This window comes from Agelaius tricolor, unplaced genomic scaffold (assembly GCF_023055355.1).
Source record: "Agelaius tricolor isolate 1412-34295 unplaced genomic scaffold, bAgeTri1.0.p SCAF_6, whole genome shotgun sequence".
Classification (NCBI taxonomy): domain Eukaryota; kingdom Metazoa; phylum Chordata; class Aves; order Passeriformes; family Icteridae; genus Agelaius; species Agelaius tricolor.
The window spans coordinates 17,397,259-17,420,234 of record NW_027269266.1 but is presented as its reverse complement, the minus strand read 5'-3'; the positions used below and the strand labels follow the sequence as shown (position 1 = coordinate 17,420,234).

The following is a 22,976-nucleotide window of genomic DNA, read 5'->3' as shown; positions in this document are numbered from 1 at the left end:
ATGAAGCTGCCAATAAATGCAGTGTCTGATTTACAATGTCTTATGCAACTCATCCAAAGTAACAAACAACTATTTAATGGTTGCTGATTTTATGGAGAAAGTGTGTATAAGTGCAGTAAGAATTGCTTTTAAAAGAATATAACTGCAAAAGGAAGGATGTGTAACAGAAGTCTTTGTTACCAGCTCTTCTCTCGAAAACGGAGAAGTGTAAGCCTTGATCTTCCAAAATATTACAGCACATTCTGGTGACTTCAGCTTGAATATTTCTTTGCAAACCTGGAATAAAAAGTTTCCTGGTATTGATACAACTTTTATAATCTTTGCTGAAAATATACTGTCCCAGATACTTTAGCTATGCCTTATTTTGAAACTACAGGTTTACCTTTATACATCTAAAAAGTAGGCCTCTCAAGAGGATAATTTTTATGAAGCCATTTTTAAAAAAGCTTTTGAAATTAGCTGTTTGTGTGATCACAGAACTGTGCTCATCAAATGAAGGTGGTTGTAGACTGAAATAGTCCTAAACAGTTTATTGGCTATGCAGGTGACCTCTCTGTGCAAAATGTCCAGTCATAAGCCTCTAGTTTCATTTATCTCATCCTATTCCTGAGGAATATTCCTGAGCAGTTTATCTGTAACTTGGAAAGAGTTCCGCTTATGTTTGAGATTTCTAACCAGTTCATTTTACTGAAACACTTCTCTCTGAAAAGTCTGTAAATTCTTTATCTTTCCTGACTTAAGATCAGGAAGTATTAAGCATAAAGGACTTGATTTATGATTCAAAAGAAAACTTGAATAATTATGATATTCAGTGGCAAAATTTAACCTAGCCATTATAAAATTATCTTCAAAATTGGAAGCATGTTTTTCTATTGGAAACAAATTTTTCTATTGCCTAAAATTTGTTTCTATTTGGAAACAAATTTTTCTATTGCCTAAAATACATATACTAAAAATATTCTGCTTGCACAAACATGGAGATCTCGACCTTTTGCTTCTATCATTGTATTTATGAGTATCTCTTTCTCTGCATTACCTGGTTTTATGCTCTAAAAATAACTTTTCCACTTTTTAACTTCTATGAAGCATAAAACATACATAAAGAAATGCAGAATAACTGAGAATGACATGTTGACATCTGTACTGTTATGTATCACATATTAAAGGCAATTAAGTGCTTGAAATGTAACTATGGGAAACTGTTGCTTTTATCACATAGAAAATTATTTACAAAAAACAAACAGGATTATGCATGTTATGCAGACCAAACTCTTGACATTCATGATGTGGCCTGAAACAGTCAGACATATTTATGATATTTTACTTTTTGCAGGTTTTGAGCAGTTCTGAAACTTACACATAGACAAATATCCAAAGGAAGTGCAATTATTGGTATAGGAAATTGTATGAATGGAAGAAAATATGTCAAGATCCGAAACCTTTTCTCATAAGATCAGAGAGTCCCCGAAGTATTTTACTCCTTCCTATGTGTTATTTGAGAAGAAAATGCTTCATGATATTATAACAGATGTAGTATGGGATCTTAGATCATTTCAAATCATTGGAAAATGAACATTTACATCAACTGGATGAGTTTTATGCATAGAAAACAAATAAAGATCAGTAACTATAAAGGGACATAAATGAATAAAAATATTTTGTCTATATACAAGATTTTCAGAAACAAGGGAGTGCAGTTAAGTGTGATGAATTTTCACAGTGATCTCTTTATGTATGTATTTGGTCTTTTGTATTTAAAATTTTCCTAATTTTTACTAAAAATAAATAACTGTTTTGTAATCCAAGTACCTCATATATTTTAGGTTTCTTTGGGTTATTTTTGCATATGACCATATAAAATTTTTGCTCCCATTACTGATTGAATTATTTTCTATTTGCACATTCTATAGCCTATATAAACACATTTTTAACCGGAAAATTTTTCAGTAAACTGAAGTTGCTTCCTGTATTGTAAATGGCACTACTCCATTCCTCTGTTTCCTTAAAAATATTTTAGTTCTTTCACATTTAAATGCAAGAATCATTCAAAGGGTTGCAAGATCTGCTGCTGAATATGTTAATGCTGTTTTTGGAGTCTGGCTTATGGAATAGTTAAAGAATTGCAAATAGTAAGTTGTTCTGTTGCCTTTTGATTAAATTATTTTTCAATCAGTAAAATTAATGACTATTCTGAATGCTATTAGTAATGCTCAGTTTAAGAATTAGAGTCAATACAATAGCAGAATTTGACTGAAGTCACCTATTGCATACTTTATGCTCTTGTTTTTGCCAACAGATAATTTTCTATTATCATATGTATGGAGCTCACATTGGATCATTGATTATCTACCAGAGAACTACATTGAAACATGCAAAAATTCTCCTTAATCTTACTGGAAACCAGGGAAATTTCTGGCAGCGCAAGGCACTGACCCTGTCTGGAGATGGAGATGAAGATTTTCAAGTTGTCTTTGAAGGGATAGCTGGAGAAGGTCCCAAAGATGGCATAGCACTTGATGACCTCACATTTTCCAGAGAGTGTTTACCATCCCAGGAGTTTTTACCAGCAGAACCCACAAAGGTACCTCCAACAGGTATGTTCATATGTCTATGTAAATTTGGAAAGAAGGAATCGCAGCATTATTTTAATTTCTTTGTTTCTCCTTCAAAAGAGAAATAGTATGCATATCTTGCTAAAGAAACTCAGAAATTTTAACACTTTTAGGCAGCCCATGAAATTCTAATAAAATCATTTTATGAAAGAGTGGTTTGGGTATTGATTCAACTGTTGTGAATCTGCAAAGCTTCTTGTCCAGCTGTGTACACTTAGCCAATATCGTGCTTAATTCAGCAGGATTTATTTATCAAAAGTTATAAATAGAGTTGTTGTAGAATAAAGAACTGAGTGGGACAGTTTGCAATAAGGCCAGCAGACTTAAATGGTTTTTGGCTAGTAGGAATTGCTACTAATACTGGTTAGGCACCATATCCATCTTCTGCCTGTGTGGTATTGTGCCAACATCAGTGCAATTATTTGCACCATCCTCACTTACTGCACTAGGGAAATAAAACTCAGAAAACATTTACCAGAAATTATACATTATGGATGGGGATGGATCCTAATAACCCCAATTACCCCAAGGTAAGAGCTACTCATGAAAGCACTGCTGCTGTAGGTTAGCAGTATTTGCTTGGACACAAGTGATGAAGGAGAGACTCTTTTTGACAGAATAGGACTAAGCTTTCTCCTCCTTCCACATTTATCACAGAGCTACTGAAATGTAACCCCCTGAAGTGGAATTTAGTAGATGCATTTTGTTCCTGGGTCTACTACAAATTTCCTGCATGGCTGCAGAAAGTCATTTTATCTCACGTCTCTGTCTTTCTGATCAATAAAACAAAGTTAATATTTCCCAGTGTCAAGGACTACCACGAGAATGGATCATTAATTTATGTGAGCAACTTTGCTTTGTTACTGCTGCTAATGAATAGCCTTCCCCTTTAGGATGTCATTAAGCCCTGCTCAGGCATTGGGAAGTAACACTGATGAGGCTACACCAAACCCAAGAAATTGCACTGAACTTTGAGCACAAGATAAACAGGAAAGATATGGGCAAAATTTTCCAGACATCTCTCTGATAAGGTGCCAGTTCTAGTACTATTGGCTTCCTACTTCTGCCAAGCCAGTCATGGAAATTTATTGCAAATGAGGTTTGTATTTTGAAGTTCAGCTTTATATGAACGTTACCCCAGGAGGAACACTAGCCAAGCTTTCTGATTCTTTATTTTTGTTGTATTCAGACTCTATCCTCTTAATGGGAGATGCAAGTCCCTGTGGCAATGTTAGAAGCTTTAAAAGCTTTGGTTTTGATGGTAAAGGATGTTCCAGAACACTTTTATGTTTTATAATAAAAAAGATACTAAAATCTCAGGAAAGAGCCTCCAGAGACTGATTTCTTCTGTAGCTCATATAAGATGTACTTTGTGAACTTCAGAGGTTCACAACAATTTAAGGCAATGGTTTAAATTCATCCTTACAACAGACCATATTTTTTATATTGACAAATTTTACTTGTTCAGGATAAGAATTTACATCACCCACTGAGGGGTTCAACTTACAGCTGCTGCTTAGCAGTGGTATCTGTACATTGCATCACTGCTTGTGGGTCTGTTTCTGCCCATAGAAATGTTCTGAACTGTGGAAAAATGCATGCTGGATGTTGTGAAAAGTGCTCTGTAATGCAACTTTTTAAAATAGAACTAGCAAAAATAGCTATGATGATCAGCTGCAAAAATCAGCTGCCCTAGACTTATCTGGTTTTATGTAGAAACAATTGAAAGTTTAACCAAAAGTAAAACACTTCTATCCATTGATCAATTTTCTGGAAGTTTCTGAGGATAAAGAAGATCATGCAGCAAAGATCTGTCTCCTTCTTGTCTTCAGCTAAGGAATATATTTCCTATGAAAATAAAAATGTTTTTTCTTGAAGAGATAAACTCACAGTTTTTGAGATCTACTCTAATACAATTACTTTTCAATTTTTTATTTGTTTTAGATAATATTTGTAATGCACGTATCAAAGGAGATTCTTCTGAGTCTTATTGAGCCATATCACTGTGTGAGACAAGTATGCTAAGGAGTCTCTGCTTGTTATTTCTGTGCATGGAGTCATAGGGCAATGAATGCAGTGTAAAGATGAAATTGAACAGAATCACTAAATGTTCCCATCTGTGACACCGGCTCACTGTTCAGAAGAATTTTTCCCTGATTCTATATAAACACCTCGAAATTCTGCACACTAACAAAAAAATATATTCTAAGGTGGCTGTTTCTTTCAGCCAAAGATGCAGTAATGTTAAAGACAGGAAGTAAACACTGGACCACGAGAAAAAATAATTTTGAAAGCTTGCATTGTAATTTCCTGTAAACTACAGGATACTGTAGATTGTTCTCAATATGCTGCTTAGCAACAACAATGCTGAACTGCAAAGCCACTGAGAGCCGCTTAAATTGCTGGGCCTGAGAAACAATAAACATCATTTTAGGCTGGCCCTTATCAAATTTTCATTGTATGAACATCAATTTTTGCTCTGTGTCACAATGGTACTGTGTAGAGGAAAATGCAAAGGAAATTTTGTTTTAACATTGCTCTTTGTGCTTGTTGCTGTGTCTGTGCAGTGTGGTAAGATTTTTCAGTTAGGTTCTGCCTTGTGTAAAGGGCTGCCTGTATCCACATCAGCCCAGGAAGAGACCCTGGCCACACTGAACCTCATGAAAGTTGCAGTTGTTTCTGTGTTTGGTTTGTCTGGCAAGGTTTTGGTGGCAGGGAGCTACAGGGGTGACTTCTGTGAGAAGGTGCCAGAAGTTTCTCTCCTGTCAGACAGAACCAATTCCAGCTGGCTTCAGGATGGGCCCAGCAGGCCAGGGTTGAGCCCACCAGTGTTGGTGGCAGCATCCCTGTGATAACAGATTAAAGAAAGGGAAAAGTTGTTGCACAAAAGCATTTGCAGTCAGAGAAAGGAGTGAGAATATGCAAGAGAAGGTGCCTTTGCTGGCACCAAGGTAAGTGAAGAAGGAGCAGGAGATTCCCCTGCAGCCTGTGGTAAATACCATGGTGAGTTAGGCTGTCTCATTGCAGCCATGGAGATTAATGGTGGAATAATTATGCACGAATAGTATTTTATACTTACAGTTGTTTACAAATGAGACAGCATGGATTTGACTACAATTTTCATGATCTCTAAACTTGGTTTTCCTATCTTCTTTCTATCCCTTCCGTCCTGCAGTGTTGTTACTGACTATAAAAATTGCAGATCCCTCCATCAGAGTTTCTGCTCGTGTCTCCTTCCATTCACCTGGGAATACAACAGCTGCCAAGGGCTGCCTGATCAGATTATCAGGCTACAATAGAGAAAAGTTATTCCAGAGACTAGGGAACTGGTATCTGCTGACTTCAGCTTTGTAGAAAAGACAGTTATTTTCAGCAAATTAAAAGCAATTCACCAAAGTGTGGAACATGTCTTTGAGAATTTTGAGAACATAGGAATATTAACAGAGAATCACATCAAGGTCCATTTCCCTTGATATCCTCTCTACTGTTGTCAGTGAGAGAATGAACATATATGGTACTTCCTCTTAATGTTCCTAATATTTCCTTTTTAGGAGACCTTGTGAACCAAATGTGGCTTTGGATATGTAGCAAACCTTAATGTATTTACCTTCTGTAAAGAGCCTAGTTTCCCTAGAAATACATTCAGAAGTATAGCCCACTTCTCATTTTTTGTAGCAAGTTGAACAGTTCTGCCACTTGCAGAGAAAGCGACTCTGTTTTTACCCTCTTTTACTGAAAATGATCAATAGCCAAACACAGTTACTGCATATTTCTCTCTATGAAATCATCCTTAAGCAACATTATACACTGAAGGAGTTTCAACTTATTTCTTACATGGAAGCTATTCCTTATGTTTTCCTTTCTCTGACTTAAAAAATAATCCACTATACTCTTTTGGGACTGTAAAATCAGGTCTGTGTAGAGCATTTAGGAAATGAGTGACCTGAGGAATGATACTGTAACAAAATGGTTCTTTTTTTCTCTCTTTCCTGATGAATCCTAAAACCTTGATTGTTTTGTCCTTTTTGAACACTGGGCTTTTGTGTTCTTCAACTGTTTCTGTACTGTGCTGTGTCACTCTTTAAGAGTGGTACTGATAGGATTCCAGAACCTGTGAAAGATGGACTGTGTTATTCTGTGTAACTCAATAATATCACATTTCATTGCCAGTCACTCAAGGTTCAATTAATTTGCTAAATTGTGACTGTTTATCTCCATTGCAGTTGTATAAAATAACTGATGCACCTGTGGGGGCTGGATGTTACAGGAATTATGAGAAAGTGAATGTCCTGCAATGGCAGCTGATGCCAGAAAGGTTTTTTAGTTCATAACTAGCACTGGGTACAGTCCCATTAAGCACATTCATTTTCACAAAAAACTTGTCCTATTATTCATAGTTATTCCTAGCTTTTATCACCCTGAATACCTTTATATCACTGGAAAATTTTCTTAACTCATAATTCATGCACTTCCCATGTCTTTTAAAAGTAAAGGATAAAGATTACAGTCTTGTTGTTTCTTTGCTCTTTCTTTGGGATTTTTTTGTTTTAGTTGATAGTTTTCTTTTGGGTTTTTTTGTGCCATACTGATTTTTAAATCCTTTTAGTACAAATTTCTCTTTCACAAAAAAAAAAATTAAAATATATAAAATTCGGTCAGCAACATAATTAAAATAAATATATGCAAAGTAATAGAATAACCAGGAAATCAGATTTGCCAAAAATATTTTCATTTGTAAGATAGCTCAAAACTCTAGAGTATACTCTAAAGGCCAAAGGATATTGCTTCTATCGCTCTTTTGCAGTTATAATTTGATCTATAAAAGTTTACAGACACATAAATAGAAATAACTTTAGCAGTTTTTGTAACTTATATATAATTACAAGAATAATAAAATTTTATGCTTCAGTGCATAATGTGATCTACTGAAAAGAGGAAAAAAATCTCTTTATGCAGAACTAATCAAATAACAAAGCATTTATAGCTTCATTTAAAACAGCCAGCATTGACAATTGACTGAGAGAACAGGATGTGAAATGAATAAAGTAGTATTTCCAAAGCATTTTAAAACCAGTTCTGGGAAGACAAAGAAATAAAAACAAACCTGAAACCAAATGAAAATAAACAAGTAGCCCCAAAGCAGCAACAAAAGCTTAAGAAAAACCAATCAACCAATTAAACAAGGACCCCCAACAAAAAACCCCAAACAAATACAAGCCTATAAAGAGAACTCAACATTTCTTTCAGAGATTGAATCTGTCCATGTAGTTGCCTTAATTACATACAGCAGATTGTGAACTTTCTTTTATCCATTGGTGCCTGAACATATTCTCAGATAACATCTAGAATGAAGTTCCACACAAGGGGCAACTTTCATTTTCATTATACAATAATACAAAAGGTTTATCATTATGGTATTTTAAAACCAAGAAATCTATGCCTTTAATTTTTTCTCTCTCCTTTCTGGTACATTATACAATTCCTTCCATATTTTTCAGAAAAGTGGTGGAAATACTGTAGAATATGTAGATTGCTTTGGGAGCTTGGTATAAAGCTACTACATTTGAACATGAAGTAGTCATGACTACAGGTTACTTGAATTCAATTTCTACATAAATTGTCCACCTGTTATTATAAAAATTATCCTTTTTATTGACTGTGAAGGAGAAAATATATAGCCCAGATTTTGGAAGTGTATTTTTTAATTCTATTGAGCTTTCTCCAACTAAATTCCAAATGTGTGTAACTTTACACAGATTTTACTTTATCACTGTACTTTATCAATTTAACTGGAAATATCTTGCACCACCTTTTTAATTCCACAGCTTCTTCTGATTCTTTTTGCTGGTCTGTAGCTTGGACTCTGATCTATCTCCTTTTATTTCGAGTTCTAACCTTACCAGATTGTATAATGGTTTGAAAGCAATGTGCCCATTTGCTAAACTAAAAAAGAAAATTATTTTACTGGTCTAATTTAGAAAATAATGGCAAAAATTTAGACTGGGTTGTAATTTAGGGGAGTTAAAAATTTTTTTCCACTATTCTCTGGACATTTAGGACACGTTTCAGTCCCTAACCAACTACCACATTTGAATATACAGTAAAGTACATGTAATTTGAAGATATTTCCCCTACTTTATTATAATTTTATGTCCAAAAAATAAAATTTTTCCCTAGTTATTCTCAGACAGTGAAATTAAAGCCCACAAATTCTTTGGATCAGTAGTCAGATGTGAGGACAGCCTGAATTGGGCCCACAACTGATTACAACTCTAGAAACTGGCAGACAGAATGTGATTAATGTCATCTCAGAACATGATTAATGTCATCTAAGGTCCTTGGAGGTAGGGCATTGTCAGCCCTTGTTTTTCTGTTTCACAAAACTGTTTAACATCTTCAAAACTTTCTTTAGCTCTTGGGTCTCCATGGACTTATTTCTGAGAAAGGTGTCCCAGAGCAGGCGTCCAAATAAGTATAAGGTCAGGAGAAAAGAATTTCAGTGCTGGCAGTTTGATGAGAGTTTCTGAGCAGCAGGTGAGGGCAGGTATCTATATCTACATTCATAGTATGAGCTGGTAATTCCTTTTGGCAATGAGTAGCTGGGGTCTGGGAATAGCTTTTATAACCAAATTGCTCCAAAAATTGGAAGAGGAATTTCTGGTACTATATTTATAAAGGAAAACCCTCTTGAAGGGCCCTTCTCTTTCATTTTCTCTCTACTGGGAGAACTAAGTAAAATGTGAGCTTTCTTAGGACCACCAGTGCTACTGTCATTATTAGCTCTCATTATGAGACATTCTCTATGTGTTACATATTGCAGATTCAGAGCTGGCCTTCCCTTGGGTGAGCTGAGAACATGAAAGCTCTAATTCTGCTCTGCATTCCAAGAACTAGACAAAAGTTGCTCTTACTTGTCTGTAATGACTTTTCTTTTTCTCACACACATCTAAAAGTAGAGAAATTATGTCACAGTACAGAGGAGTCTTAGAAATATAGGATGTTTCTACTATTAAGTATTGCAGCAGCAAAAGTGATCTGAAAAAATTTATATTTCACAGAATCTAGTCCTATTTTATCTTCATGCAGTACACCTTTGCTGGGCATTTGAATTTTCTGAGAAACACTGGTTCCAGAACTGAAAGTATGAACAAAACTATGTTGAGAACCCTTTCTCTGGCAAAAAAAGGCATGTAAAACACATAGAATAAGCAGTAAAAAGTCTTTCTATTATACATCCACAAGACCTCAGATGTTCTCCAGAAAATGGTATTTTCATCAACATGTTAGACACTATGAGGTGGTTCAGTCACATCCTGAATTTGACATATAACTCTTCAATATTCAAAGGGAAAGATAACAAAAAATGCATCTATTATCAGCTGGGGATCTCTACTATTTATGAATGTCAACCTCTTCCCTTAAAGCAGTAGTAATATTCAACAATACAAATGTAAACGACAAATGACATCCTGGAACAAAATTTCTAGATGTGGTTAAGACTGAAGACAAGTGTGGTTATTTATTCTCCTTCTTTAACTGTAGGAAACATGATCTAACTAGAATGGTTTTTAAGTACATGCTTATCAATAGTCACTTTGGACTGCATTTTACGTTACTAGTTAAGTATTTACATTTTCAATATCATGTACTGTAGACAAAGAAAAACATTATTTTGAACAAGATGTTTGTAAATTTTATTTGAAAGTTCAGTTTATACTTCATTATTTACATCATGAAAGAGTTCAGGCAACTCAATGCAGAGCTTCATTTTCATTCTCTGATTTTTTTGTTTTCAAATTTTTCAACAGAATATGACTTCCAAGTAAAATGCTATTTTAGCTTTCACAAGGTACCTAACTATCCCTAGATGTGCCTGGATCCTGTTTAGTGTTAGGATAAGCAAAGTTAATGCACAAATAAGGTGTATAAAAACTGTTAACTGTCAAAATTTGTTAAGCATTCTTGCCTGTGGAAGGACCACAATAATTTTTTGCTTAAAATCAGATCAGCCTCTTGGTCCATCATCCATGTTGAGGACAAGAGGTAATGAATGTGTTAAACCCCTCTGCCTTGTCCCTGTCCCTGTTTGTGAGGAGACCATCCTTGTCCTGTAGTGGGTCAATTGCTGTTAATGTATTTGAAGAAACTCTTTTTATTGTCCATCCACAGCTCTGCTCAGCTGAGCCTTTGCCACACAATTTTTTTCCCTACAGTGGAAAGCAGCATCTCTTTTCCCACGTCAAGGGCAGGTGGCATGACTTTTCCCGCTGCTGCTGGCCATATACCTTCTTTTTGCCCTTTTTTCCAAGGGAAGATTCCTGTCCCACCAAGATGGCTTTCTGCTTCACCTGCCTGAGTTCTGACATTTGGGAATTGCCTGCTTCTGTGCCATTATTTGGAGATGATGTTTAAAAAGTGACCAGCACTGATGGATCCCAGCACTTGCAAAAAGAGTTTCCCAGGAAACCTTAATAACTAATTCCCTGAGCAGTCTGAGGTCAGCTCTCCTCAGGTCCAAAGTTGAGGCTTTAGCAGTTCTCCTGTCAACAATGTCCACTTTGCTCATGAGATCCACTCTGATGACAAGCAGTAGATCAAGGAATTTGTCAAAGCTTCAAAAGAATATTGTGTTAGAAATTACTCAGCTTCAATTGGACTTAGAGATGAAGGTTTGGGCTAGGTAGGTATGAGGGGTTTAGGTAGTGTCGTTTTCTGGGTTTCAGGACTGTTGGTACTTATCTCTGTATTTCCCTTATCTTCCTTTCCAAGCAGAGGAAAGCTGAATGGCAGAACTTACATGGTAAGCTCTGTGGAAATCCTGTGGAGTGGCATCAAGCAATTTCATCAGGGTTGTTTTTCTAACCATGAGCTGTTCTGCTCTTTCCATGTTCAGTCACTTGCTAAGCACATGTGCTACTACTTGTTTACCTCAAAGTGTGCTGGTAAATGTGAACACGTGCTGAATGACGGTGCAGTTAATAAAGTTAATAATGCTTTCAGGAATAAATGACTGTAATGGATTGGATTAACATTAAATGACAAGAATAAAAAAAATAATTTTGTCTTAATTGTTCATCCTGGCTGGAAAAAAGATAAGGAACAGAATTCCTTATGGGCACTAGGAGACAGTGTAACAATATTTTTGGCATAACAGTGCCAAGAATAATTCTTTCAGAGTTGTTTCAGAATGTCACCTCAAAGCACTTTTGCTGCCTTTATAGGTAAAATTTTAGTCTTTTTCTTTCAGTGTCTGAGAAAAAGCATGTAACTCAGAGGAAGGGAAAGCTTAACATAATTGAAGCTACATTTCTACAAGATACTGTGTGATTAAGGAGTTTGTTGATATCTTTCTCCTCCATCGAGCATAAGGCATTTTTCATTTTCCTGTTGACCTCTTCAGTGCAGGTTTAAATGTGTGCAGAAGGCTGTTCAAGACATCAATGAAATCTTTTAATCATCACATACTCTTCAGATGAAGGTGGTAAATACAGTAATCCTGAAATTTATTCCTGAGTAATGACAGATGAGGATTCACAGGGGTCATGACATTCAATTTAATCAGTTTTGGGCAGTTTTCGTTTCTCCTACACCTGACCCTTATTCACATATGTCTGAAAAGTTTTAATATAGCTCTGCTTAAATGTTGTAATTTTCTATAGAAATTCTGAGCAGGTCATGTTTCTTTCAGCTCTTTCTCGCTTTTCATCTGTTCACAAGTGAAAATTCTCCAGAACAATTTCATTTGTAGTTTACATTTGTATTGTTGAATATTACTACTGATTTAAGGGAAGAGGTTGACTCATAAATAGTAGAGATCCCCAGCTGATAATAGATGTATTTTTTGTTATCTTTCCCTTTGAATATTGAAGAGTTATATGTCAAATTCAGGATGTGACTGAACCACCTCATAGTGTCTAACATGTTGATGAAAATACCATTTTCTGGAGAACATCTGAGGTCTTGTGGATGTATAATAGAAAGACTTTTTACTGCTTATTCTATGTGTTTTACATGCCTTTTTTGCCAGAGAAAGGGTTCTCAACATAGTTTTGTTCATACTTTCAGTTCTGGAACCAGTGTTTCTCAGGTTCTGGCACTCCATGTCCACTATCCTCTCTCAGCAAGGTTGAATCTTGCCAGGACAGTGTCCTCTGGTCTCAGAGTCAGGGCTGTGAATTTAAATCAGAGCTGGTTGGTCAGGCTTTGAGTAGGATTTGAGGGAAGTGCTTTCCACCTGTCACATTTACTGAGCTGCCCTGGCAAGTTGTACAAAGGTGATTTATCACTGCAGTGCAGCTTCACCTCCCACTGTAGGCTTTGGTCAACAGCTTGGGGTATGGTGGAGAATGTGAAAAAATCACATATTCCAGTGCAGCCAGTGAAGATCTCCCCCACTTCAGATTCAGTTATAACATCATAAAATGCTTTTATTTCACTGTTTAACCAACTTTTCATTGATCTCCTTGTAGAAATTCCCTTCTAACATACCTCAGCTATCCAGAGTTTGTGCAACCCATTTCTCATGCTCAAACTGTTCAGATTTATGGGTGTCTGCTTTACTTAAAGCCATACTTTAGATTCAATCTCCAGACTTTTCTCCCATCAGGAATGCAGCCAGGGAAACCACTGACCAGAGCCTGCTTTCAGCACCAGGAAATGCAGATGCCATACCTTCTTCCACCCTCCAAACAATCAGATAGCAGTTGGACCATTAAACCAGAGGTCACAACTAAACCATTTCGGGCTCTAAGGTAGAGATGTCACCAGTTAAGCACCAGTCCAGGCTCTCATAAAAGCAGTGTTACATTGATCTGCTTCAGGCAAAATGTCAGTCTATAGTTGTATAGCATTTCACATGAGCTTCAAGTTATACTTCTAAAGGGCATGCAGCAATTTTTTGGCATATTTTTAAGAATGTGGATCTGATATCTAAGGAATATTTATTTTTCTGTGTCTTTACCAAGGAATTCAGGTAGTAAATAGATACAGATTTCATTTATTTGTGCCAGAACATGGCAACCCAAAATTTTGTCCAATATAATTTTATTTTGGATTTTTGCTAAGGTTAAACTCAGGAGTGTGAGTTAAGCTTTTCACTTTAGTTGGTATTTAGTCTTTCTCACTGTAGTAGATGCTATGAATATGATGAACATTATATGATGAATGTTATTGTTTTTGGAAAAGCTTTGCTTAAAAACTAGATGTAAATTCCTTTTCTCTTAGTATTTATAAGTCCACCCTCAAGAAGATAGGTTATAAATTTCAACATGGCTTTGGAAAGGGAAGACTGTATAAAAGAACTGATGTATCAGAGTTTTCGTTAACTGTGTGTCCTGTTACAACAGTTTTCCTGGCTTGTCCTTTTCTTCATGCTGGAGACATGGACCACCTGATTAGCCCTGGAATAACAATATTAACATGTACTGTATCTCTTGTTTCACTTTGCTGGCAAGGAGCAAACCATTAGGTTAGTTGACGCTAATGTACCTTTCATGAATCCAGGCCTAGGTCTTCTTATCCAGTATGGGGATTTAATACTTGAAGAGAGTAACAAAAAATTTCCTTTTAAATTGCCCTACTAGCATGTTTTATAGCAACATGGAAAGTATGCACTATTTCTGTTACTGAAGATATTGGTACACCAGCACTGTAAGAGTGGGGGAGTTAAAAAGACCTTATGCCTCCTTCTCTAATCAAAACCTGTTCTTTTTATTTCTTATGAATGCATGTTCACATGCATCTAAGCAATTGAAACTGAATCTTTTGATGTTTATAATTGTTTTTAGCATTGCCCTGCTTATAGTATTGCAGTAAACTCAGTGTGAAGAGGCACTGAGTAGCCCCTCTCGCCTTCAGGTCAGAATTTCTGGTAATCTTAAATAAAGCAAAGCACCAGGTTATGACCTATTGAATGTGTCACAGATTGAATGTGCCTTAAAGAGTATTGAGTGACTGATAAAAATCAATACTTTTTTAATAACAAAGTACAAACAAACAAAACAAAGAAGTCTCTTCAGTGCTCTTTCATGGACGATTGTATTGAATAGCAATATCCTACCTTGCTGTTTATGTTTTTGGTTCTTTTTGGTTCTGAGGTTGAATTTTACCAGATCTGATTACTGCAAAAGAATTCTCTTGTGTTTGTGTGCGGGAATGGTCAAGATAAGAAATTGGTTGAGAAAGTTTTGGTTGTTGGAGCTTTCATCTGCTCTTTGTTGTGGCAGTAACTTTGACAGTTAACAGTTTCTTCCAAGAGTCCCTTGTGCAAATGAACTCAAGCTGTTGTTTTTCTAATTTTCAGTTGTTCAGAATGCAAATCAATATGTCAAAGTACTTGCAAGGTTTACAAAACCAAATGTTTGCACTCAATTCGAGAAAATAAAGCCTTTTTCCTTCAAAACAAAAAAGGCTGATATACTCTAATACTTTTTAAATCTTTTTTTTTCCTGACACCCCCAACATCTGAAAGTCTTTCAGAATTATTTTAATTTCTAAAGTTTTGCTTTTGAAATGAGATGCATTTTTCATATTCCTACATTGACATGTCACTATTACCATGCATCATCAACAGTGATGAAAGCACTTTTCTCTGTGTCCTTGGGCTATGGTAGTGAGATACTAGAGGAAAGATGTTCTTGTTAACAAATTATTTTTTTAAGGACACATAGATTTCAGTCATACAGTAATGTCAACTCAGAGCAAGAAGGATAATGGAGTAATTTTTACAGTGAAAAACTCAGAGATCTAAATTATCCAGAGAGCTCCTATCCCTGGGATGTCACACTCTTAGTCTGCTGATTAATTACTCTGGCCTCTATACCAGACCATGGTTCTACAGGAGCTCTAGCTTTGATTTAGAAGAAGATATGCTTCTAGCCATGTGAATGTAAATAAAATCTTCTGAAAATATTTTGAAGCAGCTCTAGATTTTTGCACCCATTGATGGGTAATTCCAATAATTGTAAACTATCTCATTCATTTGATTTAACTTTGGTTTGGAAAACATCGATGCTGATGCTATTAAATATAATAAGTTTAAGAAGGTTAACAACTTATTAAATTTAACAACTTTATAATAATCCTAATTAGAACATAATCTGGCCACTTTTGGAAAGGATAATAAAAATATTTTTAGAAATACATTAATAGCAAAAGGAGTGGCAAGGAAAACGTCCATTCCTTATTGGGTGCAGGGGGGAATATGAGAAAAAAATGAGGAAAAAGGCTGAGTATTTGAGACCCTCTTTGCCTCAGTTTTCAATAATAAGACAGGTTGTCCTCAAGAAAAATTTGTTTTCTCTCTTGATGTTTGCAGGTAAATTTATTTTTTTTCAAAATATATTCAAGAAAAACATCCTTATAAAATAAGGAGATTAATCCTTCTCCTAAAGCATGTTTAAAAATATAAATGTTTTACCTGTTGATTTTGCTCAGGGTATATGAACAAGGGGATTATTCACTGGTGCAGCTGTTTTCCTCTATTGTATACATCCTCCTCAATTCAAAGATTATTTATCTGAAGGATACATATAACGATAAGATAAAAGATATTTATCTGAAAGGGGCTCTAACAGCCCCTAAGGCTCTACTGGAGCCTAGTTGTGTCTATGTAGCTACCACATAGGACAAAAAGTCTACCCACAAATAATCTTCAAGAAACACTGATTGGAGGAAAGATTTACTGAACCTTGTTAAGGAGAAATTCCTCTCAATTAAATACCTCTCTCATACCCACAGAAATCTATAGAACAGAGTGTTTGAACCATTAAGACTAAGAAAAAGTAGGGAAGAAAGAAAGACAGCTCTAAAAAATTATTTTTCCTGTATTTTGGTGCTTTTTTTTTTTTTTTTTTTTTTCTGGGAGGAGGGAAGGTTGTTTGTTTGGTGAAGTTTTTTTTTTTTTCCCCCTACAGTTTTAAAGCCTTAGAAATGACATTTAAAGAGAAGCTATACTTGGAAGGACATCCAGAAGCAAGTCACGTTACAGACTCAGGCAGTGTAATATCATTCATTACACATGCTTGGAAAGATTCATTCATGCCAGGATTCAAGACGGATTTTTTTGTTTTTCCTCAGGAAACAAAGACTTCCACTTTTCAACTCTGCTTTTTTTTTAACCTGAAATTGAAAACAATGCTACAAAGAAACCTCAAAATTCAATAGTTATTGAAATTATTGATCACTGAATTGCAAGGGAAAATATTTTAAGGCATGAATTGCATCCTGAAATTTAAATTCCTAGTTTGTTGACAAAATAAATGTTTCGCTAAATTCTTCCTGCAATCACTTAAAAGAAAGGTAGGATTATAATAACTAGCTCCTAAAAACATATGTCACTTAAATTAGGCAGCAATTTTATAATAAATCTCTGTCACTCATTGGCATACAACAGAGATGACTGAAATTCTGAAGAAGATTGATAGGAGTTTCTGATGGTCACTGACTGATTCATTGATGCTATTGCACCATTCTTTTGACCAGGACCATTTTCAGAGATCGTGTACTAATAAAATTCTCACTGATGCTTTTATAAACTTTTAGCTTTGAATTTCAAACAAGTCTTTTTCTCCTGGTCAGAGATCACCCATTTTTCTTGTCTCCAGATTTGGAGATCTTTGCCTGATATTATTGCAAACCTGATACATATTTTTATGTTGCTAAGAAATCAGTAATTAAATTAAATTAAAATTTCATAATTTCCCTGGAAATCTTGCTAGATATTTCTATCATATTCCAATATGTATTTGTATTTTAAATTTATTTTAATAAGAATTGCATTAGGAGGATTTTAACTTGAAGAGGAGATGGTAATGCTTGTTTTCTTTAGCTGATATCTAGAAATAAAGTGACCTGTTTTCACTTTAACAAAAACAAGTGTTCTAACAATGTTCTTTCAGTTTGGAGTATTTGTAATTTAGAGTCTGGCTGAAACAAATGCCATGGGATGGAGATTGCCAACATGACAACTGAATACCCCATTTCTTATCCTCTTTCTACTAATAAATCTGTTTTTCAGACCTCTTGATAAAATCCAGCCTTATGTGAATGTCATTTAGCTCCTTTAAATTAATACTGTTTTACAATTAATTATTTAAAAATTAAATTATTACAATTAATACAATTTTAGCACCATGTGATTTTCATTATCAATTAACTCAGATTCTCCCTACTTCTGCAACTTTTGGACATGTACATATTCTAATTTTGTCCATTGAGCTCATATATTCATACTCCTATTTTTAATTACAATTATTCTTCATTTATTTCTGGCACAGGAGAATGTGAAGAGTAAATGGGAAGGGGTCAATTTCAGAATGTTGTGTTTCACCTCTTGATTACAGAATGTACTGAAGTTGCTAAGTTTTATTCAGAGTCCTGCAGAAACTGATCTGAAATGAAAACATGAAACTTGGAAATAGATCATGTGTCTGAGTCCTACAATCTTTAGGCTGTACAATAGTAGAATTATCCCTCAATAACTGCAGGAAGACTGCACAAAAAGGACACCGTCAACCTACTGAACTCATAAAAAAATCCATTAAAAGGCAAACCTCTGTAGTTAAAACAGAAAAGTTTTTTCTTCCAAATTAGGGCTCCTAAGTAGGCTCAACTTTGCAGCTAAGATAAAATGATTCAATCCAACACCACGTGAAAGGAGAATGCCAGCAATTAAGTCAGACTAGAAAGCTTTGTTAGTGATGGAATGCCTGGCTGGAGCTTGCCCTCTGAGGCTTTACAAGGGAAACAGTCATTTATTTAGGCAATCACTTGACAAAATACAAAAGAAATAAACTGATAATGGATTGGTACTTCAGGGGAACCAAAGGCTTTTAATAAAACTGCTCTGGACCACCCTCCTCCTCCTAAATATTAAGCTCTCTGAAATGTAACCTTCCAGTAACCTTGCTGGGATGCACGGCACTATGATTCACCAGGACACCCTCATTCTTCTCTTTTCAGGCTCCTGCTCACATGGCCAGAGGCAGTGCCAGAATGGCAAGTGTTACAGAGCAGAACAAAGCTGTGATTTTGAAGACAACTGTGGGGATAATACAGACGAGAGTGAATGTGGAACTTCCTGCACCTTTGAGAATGGCAGATGTGGCTGGCAAAATTCCCTGGCTGACAATTTTCACTGGGTGCTCGGGGTCAGCTCGCCTCAAAGTCTCAGACCTCCTGGGGACCACACGCTTGGAAATGGAACTGGTATGTTGTTAGTTCACAAGTAAGGGATAATTGTCTTCATGAAATGTCTCATATCTCCACAGGCAGCAGGGGAGTTCTAAAATCTCTAATCAGGGTGTCATTTTTAATGAACAAGATGTATTACAACATAAAAATATGAATTACCATTGTACAATAATTTTAATGTAGGGAAATTGAATCTTAGTTGTTTTTATATGAGTCAGGCAAGATAATTTGATATCTGTCTGGAGAGAGGCATTTGGTCTGGCTGCAATTTGCAAAGGTGAGTTAGCTCAGCTCTGAGATCCACTGGGTCCCACTCCTCCAGAGCCTGAGGTCATTTTCAGGAACCTCTACACTTTCCCATAGTGACTATTCATACTTTAATTTTAGATAATGTTAAATAAGTAAATTTAAAGAAACAAATCTCCTTTGTTAGTGCATGTCCTGGTTTGTTTTGGCCAAAGTACTCAGTTATCTGCTCTTGCTCTGCTACAAGCTCTGTGCCTTCATGCTTTGCCTTTGAAGGTCCTATAGCTCAGACAAAGATGTTACCAAAGCTGAGCTCAGAACTGACCTTAAATTGAAATATTCACAGCAGAGTTGCACAAAGACATGATAGCAGTCACTGAATGTTTACACAAACTGCTGAAGGACAAAACCCAATAAACTTCAAAATATGTAGGAAAAAAAGTCATTTGCATTGTCAGTAATATATATTTTTAAAGTATTATCACAAATACACCACTACACTTGTTAAATATATGCTTGACCTCAGATTTCAGATCCAATAATACCATGGCAAACATCTATGGTTGTATCTGAGCCAGGGAAGTGTCAAAATTAGAATGAACCCATTTGTTTCTGCATTATCTAGTGAACTAATTTTTTTTTTGCCTAATTCATATACAAACATTAGTAGATGTGCAATTACAATTTTCTTGTTATTTATAATACATTTATGTTTATGTCATATACACATTTCTTATTTGTACAAAGGAAAAAAATGAATTTGAAAATTTGGGAGAATTTTTTATGCTTCTGATTAAAAATAAAGATGGAAGACTCAAGGACCATATCAGTGTTGAAAAATACTAACTCTAGGCATCTAATTTTGCAATTTCATCTGACTAAATAATTTATACGTTCATTAATATTTGAACAGAGTAAAAATGACCAAAGGAAATATGAACCATTAGGGATACCTAGTGATTTATATATGCATAATTTTTTTTTTTCCTGTTCCAAAAGTTTTTATATAGTGTGACTTCCTATTGTGAAGATTACCTTTCAGGAGACTTTATCCTGAAATTTATCATGATATGGCTATTTTGTGATGTATTGTCAGAATTGAAGCTACTGCAGTTCAGCAGGGACATGTACCCAGAAAGTACCCAGAAAGTATGGAAGGGTATGGAAGAGTTCCCAGTCTTCTACACAAGTCCACCCAAATCTTAAGCTGGTACCACCAGTTTATTCCTGATATAATCAGTGCACAAGGACTGGTCATTTTTTCTCCTGAGCTGAGGTTGACTAGTATGAGACTTATGAGGGAAGTGTTCTTCATATGTCTCTGCATTTACTTTGCTGAGTTTTGGAATCTAATTTGAAAATCTAAAACATTTTTTCAGTAATACATCATTTAATTTCAGGACATTTCCTATATCTTGAGGCCACTGCAATAAGCCTAATAAATGAAAAAGCCCATGTGAAGAGTTCCATATGGAAAGAATCAAGTGGGAGTTGTATGATCAGCTTCTGGTACTTCAAGTCATCAAAAGCCATGGGACACCTTCAGGTTCTGATTAAGGTAACAAAAAGCCCCTTTTCTTTTGAATATATTATACCTGTAAGGGTGTTTGTGCTCAGCACTGTGACATTCTGTTGTTTAGCTGGCAGACTGGAGAGCTCCCACACACCTCCTCGTTCTGTGCTGGTTTTTATTACTCCAGCCTCCTAATGCTTTTAGCATTTCTCTTCCAAGAAAAGCCATCTGAAAAGCCAAAGAAAATCTTTTCAAGTCCTCTTTTTATTTTCCCCTCTTCACATATTCACATATTTCCCTTTGATTTTTTCCATGTGAGGCTATTTTCATATTTTGCTGACATCCTTATTGGTATTTATTGGTCTACAGCTCTATTGTGCTTATGGGATGACACACAAAAAAATTTACCAACATGTACAAAGTGAGAATAAAATGCAAAAATATGACTGCATTAAATATTTTTTATATAAATGGGTACAGAGTATAATCAATTTTATTTAGAAATATTGTTTCTTCACTAAATGTGAGATGACCAAAAAATTATTTAAAAATAATGTCTGATTATTAATTTGCAAGTGAAAACCTAGACATTTGTAAAAAATTGGCTGTTGCTTTGCTGTTCATTAAAAGGGATTAACTGCTTGTAAAAACCTTTTTAAAATCATAATATGGTTCAGACTAGAAATTAATTCTTACGTAGAAATTAATAATCAACTTTCTTGGGACACAGTGACCAAATATGTGTCTGTGCTTACTTGTATCTGTGCATCTCTTCCGGTCATTCAAGTATAAATCATGGTGCAATTTATTTGCCATGTGTCTGTTAACTTCCCTTCCTACAATATCTCTAATAATGTCTTGGTGAATTGCATTAAAGTTTGTTTTATTTCCAATGCATATGTTGGCTGACTTAACTTTAAATGATAAATTACAGTTTTTCCTTGAAAACAAATTACTAAAAATTATTTATCTGGATTATTCTGGATAATATAAAAATAATTTAAAAGCCTGAAGATAAAAGGCTTCAATAGATTTGGTACCTAGAGATACAACCTAGGATATGACTGCCTGAAATATAAAAAACAATAGGTTCATTGACAATGGGCTCATTGCCTTTGATAGGCATCAAGAGATTTCTTTCATTAATTAGTCCAAACACCTACAAATAACAACAGACCACTCATCAAGTAACAGTATATTTATTGAGATGTTTTATACAGCTCTTTTTCCCAGAAAGGTTCAAATTTGTAAAGGAGGCAAAATTATTCCATCATTGTACCTAGGATTTTTTGCAGATCAACTTAACTTCACCTGTTATGCTGTTATAAGGACCCATAAGCCCATATTTTAATTGGAGTTTCTATTTAGCAGTGTCTGAAGGAATATAATCTAATTAAACAACACATAGTCATGGGAAGTCATACTGAAGCTTCTCCTGCTGGTTCAAACTGCAATACCTTGATATTTCCATCCAGATTGAGTATCCCTTGATTTAAAGTAATGTCAGTGAAATCAGATCTCTAGGTAGTGATTAGCTGAAAATAAAAAATGTTAAGATGATCTGGGAAGGTAATTACCATCTCAAGTTAAAAACTTAGCAAACTGTCTCTGGCTGAAATCATTCCATCCATTCAAAGTTTAACTGAGAGTGAAGACTGTATAAGCAATGGAAAAGTGATGAACAATATAAAAATTTCTCTTCTTCCAGAATTATGACAGTGGAACAAAAATGGTAAGAAAAGGTAAAAAAACATTTTTAGAAAAATCATGGCTCATGGTATGCATCAGTGTCATTTCTTAATATATGTATTGCTTGTCCACTTTCAGGAAGTTGAAGAATATTATCTATCATACTACTGAAGTTTTATCTCAGATTATGAGATAAACAACCAGAAATAAAACTAAAAGATCATAAAAGGGTACTATAGCCAAGCATGAACCTCTTTTGTTAAAGTTTGCAGCTGGAGAAAATCAATACATTTTCCTAATGGAATTTCTCTGAAGTTACTGTTGTTTTGATTTTTTTTCTCTATGTTTTGATTTTTTTTTCTCTTGAAATTGTACTACATATTCTTTGAAGAAAACCATCTGTATATGGAATAATAATAATCCTGTCAAAGTAATGGGCTGTTGAAGTAGCTGCAAATGTAGAGTATTCTTCAAATTGACCCCTTCAACATTTACGTGAACAAAAGATATTGACAGTGCAGGTATTCAGTGCAGCTGAGATATCAACTCACCATCCATCTGAATTCAAATTACAAGGTTTTTGATAGCAGTGCAAAAGCAAACAGAATATTCCCCAAAGAGATCTAGATACAACTAATCAAAACTTTTTCCAGTGAGATTTTGAGACATTCTAGTCTTGACTGTGGCAGTTATAAGAGAATCCCATCCATTGCAGGAGACATTTC

At 35.1% G+C, this 22,976-nt stretch overlaps 1 protein-coding gene across 1 annotated transcript in view; it reads left to right on the top strand.

The window, feature by feature from the left end:
- MALRD1 (MAM and LDL receptor class A domain containing 1) overlaps nt 1-22,976 on the top strand; it is a 226,904-nt gene that overhangs the window by 91,716 nt on the left and 112,212 nt on the right. Inside the window, exons 23-25 of the mRNA XM_071428846.1 lie at nt 2,297-2,594; nt 18,573-18,818; nt 20,450-20,607. Of these exons, the coding sequence (XP_071284947.1) occupies nt 2,297-2,594; nt 18,573-18,818; nt 20,450-20,607 (702 nt within the window). The remainder of the gene's footprint in view (nt 1-2,296; nt 2,595-18,572; nt 18,819-20,449; nt 20,608-22,976) is intronic.